This window comes from Myotis myotis, unplaced genomic scaffold, assembly GCF_014108235.1.
Source record: "Myotis myotis isolate mMyoMyo1 unplaced genomic scaffold, mMyoMyo1.p scaffold_m19_p_2, whole genome shotgun sequence".
Classification (NCBI taxonomy): domain Eukaryota; kingdom Metazoa; phylum Chordata; class Mammalia; order Chiroptera; family Vespertilionidae; genus Myotis; species Myotis myotis.
In genome coordinates this window covers 156,227,998-156,233,997 of record NW_023416324.1, presented here as the reverse complement: position 1 = coordinate 156,233,997, position 6,000 = coordinate 156,227,998, and the positions used below count along the sequence as shown (strand labels likewise).

The 6,000-nt window shown below is 43.2% G+C and overlaps 1 protein-coding gene across 2 annotated transcripts in view; it reads left to right on the top strand.

Annotated features, from left to right (window-relative positions):
* The first annotated feature begins 355 nt into the window (after positions 1 to 355).
* Positions 356 to 6,000, top strand: part of IGSF11 (immunoglobulin superfamily member 11) — a 125,139-nt gene continuing 119,494 nt past the window's right edge. For both annotated transcript variants that reach the window (XM_036352173.1, XM_036352172.1), the window contains exon 1: positions 356 to 740. In XM_036352173.1, coding sequence (XP_036208066.1) covers positions 689 to 740 — 52 coding nt within the window. In that variant the 5' untranslated portion in view covers positions 356 to 688. The remainder of the gene's footprint in view (positions 741 to 6,000) is intronic.

Genomic DNA, 6,000 nt, shown 5'->3' with positions numbered 1-6,000 from the left:
TAATTTTGCCGATCAGGTGCTTTCAGATTCTTTAGGTTACAGAAGAGAGGGCTGGGAGAAAGTGAACTGGCCAAATAGAAATCTTAGACCGGCAACAGGAAGAATCCCTCCTAGACCGCTCTGGAGAGGAGGGCTGACACCACCTGTCTGGCTAGCCTAGCGGTTCAGAGTCCCCGGCGCTCGCGGAGGGTGCGGGGGCGTGGGCCGCACCGCGCACAGGTGGCGGCCGCACCAGCTGCGCCGCGCTCGCTCCGCGGGTGGGCCGCCAGGCGTCGCGCTGGAGCCGCGGTTGCCCGGGAGACCGACAGGGGCCAGTGGGCGGCGCGGAGCCTAGCGGAGCCCGGCTGCTGCGGGAGTAGCTGGGCGAGAGTTGGGGGGAGTGGCTCCCCGGGCGGCGCGGGGGGCCGGCGGGTCCTGGGGCAGCGCGAGGTGGCCGTGGCGCTGCGGGGCGAGGCCGGCGAGCGCGGGACGCCCCTGGTTGCCGCTCAGCCTCCGCGGAGCGGGGCGGCGCGGGAGCCGCACTTGCCTCGTCTGCGCGCCCGACGGTGTCCGCCCCGCGGGGCGGTCTGCGACCCGGCGGCGAGTGGGGCGGACCCGGCTTCCCGGGAGCGCCGAGAGCCCGGCACGCGCCTCCGCGGCCGCGAAGAAGAGCCGAGCGGGCGGCGGGCGCGCTCCCGGCGGCCCCGGCATGACTTCTCGGGGCTCCCCGCTGGCGCCGTTGCTGCTCCTCTCTCTGCAAGGTGAGTAGCAGAGCCCTCCCGGCCAGCGGGGCCAGGCTGGGCCGGCGGTCCCTGCAGAAGCCGCGTGGGGACCGCCTGTGCCAGGTCGTGGGAGGCAACTTTCTCGGCCCTCCACGGCCGTTCTGTTGGCCGAGGCTCACGCGCCCACCCGCCGCTGCCTTCCCGCCGCCCGCACAGCCCGGTTCTCTGATCAGTGGTGGCTACACCTGCTACTCGGTTACCGCGATCCCGGACCGGACCCTGGCCCCGCGTTTTTAGATAATGAACTCCCACACTTACTGGTTCCAGTGGCAAAAACAGCAGTATTTTAGAATCAGTTTCCGTTACCAGGCGGCTCCAGGAAAACGGGAGATGCCTTTGAAATAATTTAGAAAACTTTAAATCGTACCTTTACCATAATCTTTAATGAGCATACATAGGTTTCACTGAAATTGTGATCTTTATTTTAAAAAATGACTATACAGTGTGCTGCCCTATACTTGAAAACAAGAATTTATTTTTTTATATTCTAGCATCTTCCCCAAAGGATTTAAATTGACTTGCAAAAATACCTAGAATATAACAATAATAGCACAAAGGGAATAAACGTGTCTTCAGTTTTCTTGTAAGCGGTTTCTAAAAACCTAAATTGAATTTTACACTCTCCATTTACTCTTTCTTAGTTTTATTTTTATGCATAGCCCATATTTAAACAGTGATTCTCATCTTATATGGTGCCTTTCTTTTGTGAGTGCACTGTCCTGTGGAATCACATTTTATATTCCATTTAATTAATTGTTGAGATTTACTGAGATTTATCTGAAGGGTTTTATTTTAAAAGCAGGTTCAATGATTGATGGAAGATTGTGGTTAACCCTGGTCCCTCCCACTCCCTCGAGATTTCAGTATGTTTTCTGTAGTTTTATGGTCTTATTTGAACTGATAATGTACCCACAGATCTTGAAGTAACATAATATTTACTACCTAACTTAAGTTGTACATACTCATTTGGAAGGGGAGAGATGAATACAAAACTTTGTATACCTTTCCCATAGAAGCCAGTGAAGGAAATAGTTACAGATAACTTTCATGGAGTTGGATAGGTATATTTTTAGTGATGATGTGTAGATTAATAATTAAATGACATCAGTATGTGCTTACAAATAAATTTTGTCTGAGAGCCAACATTTTTCTCTGTCTTCAAGTGTGAAATAAGATTAAGTAAATAGTCTTAAATATTACTATAAGAACAGCTGAAATTTTTGGTAAAAAAATCTATTAACCTTTGTATATTACAGTAAATGCCACTCTTTTTTTGTAAATAGCACTTGTGTTGAGTTTGTTTTTGAATTCTTAGGCAGTACTTTTAAAGAATTGATATAATTCTCAGAATCAGGCTTACAAGGTCATCTGTGTTGTTTCTTTTCCTTCAGCAGAACTATTCCTAAGCCACCCTAGAATGTTTTTAACGGCTTGCAAGGACATTTTAGCCTTCATGATAATCTATTCTGTAAAGGCACTTTCACCCTCAGAAATGAAAACGTGTGTTCATGTGTTCAACGAATTGTTACTGAGCTACTCTGGTGGGGAGCGATGGTGGTGGAAGACAAAGATGCACAAGAGTTTGTCCTTAGGGAGCTTACAGTTTTACAACAGGCTGTAAGCACGCACCGTTCATTTATGATACAAGGGATACTAGTCTATGATGAGTGCCATTTATTAATGGTGATATCAGGGAAGACTTCATGGAAAAGTTGACTTTTGATCTGGACTTGGATCCAATGAATAGGATTTGAACTGACTGACTTGGCAGTGTTTGGGCTTTCCTAGCCACGGGAATAACCCGGATGAAGGATATGAAATGGAAAATGCAGGGGCATATTCTGGAAGGGACAAGCCCTTCTAGCTGCTGGAGCAGGAGGTTGTGCAAAGGAGAAAGGGCTAAAGAGGTAGAAAAAGGAGAGTAGAGAGCCTTGAATGCTGACTTGGGGATTTAGTCAGCAGGCGGCTCAAAGGCCACTGATACTCAGTTTCCTTAAGATGGGGGAGGGGAAGAGGGTGAACAGCTTTTGAGTGCTAGCATAACAGTCTCCAGGAGAATACCATGTCCTGACTGCATTAAATTATTGAACTAGTCAATGGCAAAGTTGGTTTCAATGAAATAGGGTCCATCCCTAAGACTTCCAGTGTGGAATGAGGGGGCGGAGTGTATATCTGAACAAAGTTACTTCCATTATGAAGAAGGAAAAGGGAAATAGATGCTAGATAGGTATCCATTGTAGCAGTGACCACTACAATGGCATAATGCACCAAAGGTAGAAATAGTGTCTTAAATTTATGAAAGGAAATGGATGTCAAGATATTTCTGTTTAAATATCTGTGGAGTAACTTCCAAGTGAATTTGAATTGAAAAGTTGACTACTGTTATATAGTTTTTCCAGTGGGCTAGATATATCTAAAATGTTTCTTGTACTATTGGTGATTCCTTGAAATAGTGGATAACGTTTCAGAGTATGAGAAAAGCATAAAATAAAGACCATATAAAATGAAATAAAATGAATTATGAGCCTAATTATTAGCATTATTGTAAACTTCAATTTCTTAGCTCTAATTTTAGTTATGTAACTGTTTTAGAACCATTCACTTTTTAGTAAAAAAAAATCTGTAGTCTGACCTACATGAAAGGCGACAGCCACTGGATGGAAATTTTCGATAAATTAAACTGAATACACTATATATTCAACATGAACTATTTAGGAAACAATTTAAATATTAAATCACCAAGTGCTTCAAAATGTTATGCTTAGTACTGTTGTCAGACCCAAGGCAATGATGCCATGGGTAAGACCCCCCCCCCCCCGCCCCCCCCCCCCCAAGTAACAAACAGTATGTGGCGCATTTTCAAATGTGTTTTCACACTTCAGTAGTGAACAGTCTCATTTGACTCTTCATATGTAAGCCATGTGATTTAGTGCCAAACAAGGTGACTTGCTGGTACATAAGGTCCTTGAGTCACACTGAGTTATACAGAACAAGGGGCTGGAAGTCCTAGCTGAGTTGGGAGAAGTGGTGTTCCCACTTAAATTCTGATCTATGACTAGTTTATTCAGAATAGGGATTGTGTACCTATTTGTATCTACACAAATGATACCAATTAATTTCTATATGTCAGGCCAATTGAGGTAAGATTGCCGGATTTCTGGTAGTCCCGTTCCCTCCTTGGTTTGATGAGGACTGCTTGGCACTCACACAGCTCACACTCATTTTGAGGGCAGCTCCCAGACCATCTGGAGGCTCTGAAATCCTCCCTTGATCATACTCCGAGAGTAACTGGTTTCAGAGAGGTTGTCAGTTCTTGGGTGGCGTTCAATAGGGCATCTGATTTGAGCTGAATTTGGTCTTAAAAGTGGAAAGTTAATTAGTTTACTTGTGCGCTAATCGGATCTTACTAAACAGTGGAAGGATTTTTTCCTTTCTATTCAAGTTTGAGCAATTGATTCCCTCTGTACCTGGTTTTTTACCACCTAAGAAAGAGACTATATAGAAGTAGTTTGCATTTTGTGATGGTTTTAAAATTGTAGAAATGCAAACTCAGTCAAAGAGAGAAAATCTATTTCCTAATTTCACAAATGATAGACTCAGCCATTGATCTGATAGCTGTTCATCTTTCCCATTATCAGACACTACACAATACATGCTATATGGTGTGGCTCTGCCTCACTCATGTATAGTTGGAAGATCACATTTTAATAACTATCACTAAAATTTTTGTTTATAGGATAGTATTAACAATACAGATTCCCCAATGTGAACAAAACGTCTATTCAATAGAAAATCCTTGGAGGAAATCTACTTCTTTGTTACTCTTCATTTAGCATTTCCATCTTGAGAGAAGCAACAAAGTGACAGGGTTAGACGCACTCTTTTATGTAGAAAAGCATGTGGGTAAAGAATGTGAGATGCCAGAGCACTGAGTTCAGGAAATCCTTGTACCCATAGAGTTCTTTGGAAGAATCTTCAGAAAATTTGGTGAATGTCAGTGGCTATGAGTGGAAGAGGGTCAGGATTTAGGGTTGGGATATCAGTGGTCGGCAAACTGTGGCTCGCGAGCCACATGCGGCTCTTTGGCCCCTTGAGTGTGGCTCTTCCACAAAATACCGACTTCTGCGCATGGGCCACGAAGTTTCAATCGCACTGTATGTACGCACCCGCATGGGGTATTTTGTGGAAGAGCCACACTCAAGGGGCCAAAGAGCCGCATGTGGCTCGCGAGCCACAGTTTGCCGACCACTGGGATAGATGGTTAAAGTATAATAGCTTTGGATATTCAATGGTATTTTTCGACCAAGGGTCACAACTATGTAATAGAACAACGTGGCGTTGTGAATGTAACTCTAATATCATGAGGCCGCTTCTAGGTCAGTCTTAAAAGACTCCTTAATTCTACATTTTTAAAAATTGAAAAGAAATTTAAATTTTTATTGAAGCCCGTTGAAGATCACACCAGTGGAAATGTTAATAATGCCCTAATTTATCCATCTTTGCCCAGAGTCTCCCTGTTCACAGCAGTTGCTTATGTAAAATCACTTTTCTCTCACTCCTGTATTCTCAGTAACGATGATTCTTTTCTGTCCTCGTTCCTTCTCATCCCCTCCATTTTGGAGGATGTTATCTCCTTCTACTAATAGCATCAGGTTCTTTTAAGGTAAATAAGTCTAGCCATCCCTGTTTTTTCCCCCCCATGATTTAACTCTTTCTATTTGGAGGACTGATATATAAAAAACACACAAAACAACCCAGAGCCAGGCAGGCAGACCCAGAAATCACCTTAGAAGGAGGGCATTGGTGGAGCTATGTGAGAATGTAGACATAGTTCTATGTTAATATTTTATTCTTGTTCAATGAAGTTAACTTTATGATGGATACAATTCTGTGTGTGTGTGTGTGTGCTTTCCCTAAAGGACACTACTGTGTTTGGCACATAGTATGTGCTTAGTAGATATTGTGGATAAATAAGTGTGTTTACTGATATAAGGGATAATCCAGTGTGCTTGGAGTACCTAAAAAGAATTTTTTTCTCTTTTAAGGAAAATGAGACTTGTGTTAAAATTTTCTTTAGGGATTTGGTGTTACTGTGTCAGCTTCAATTTCTTTTAACTTTAGTATATATTTTATAGAACAGATAATAGAGATATATTTTAAAATTCTATAACTTTGGAAGTTTATTTAAAAATACAATACAGATTTTTCAAAATTGAGTCTTAGCTTATATTTAATTATA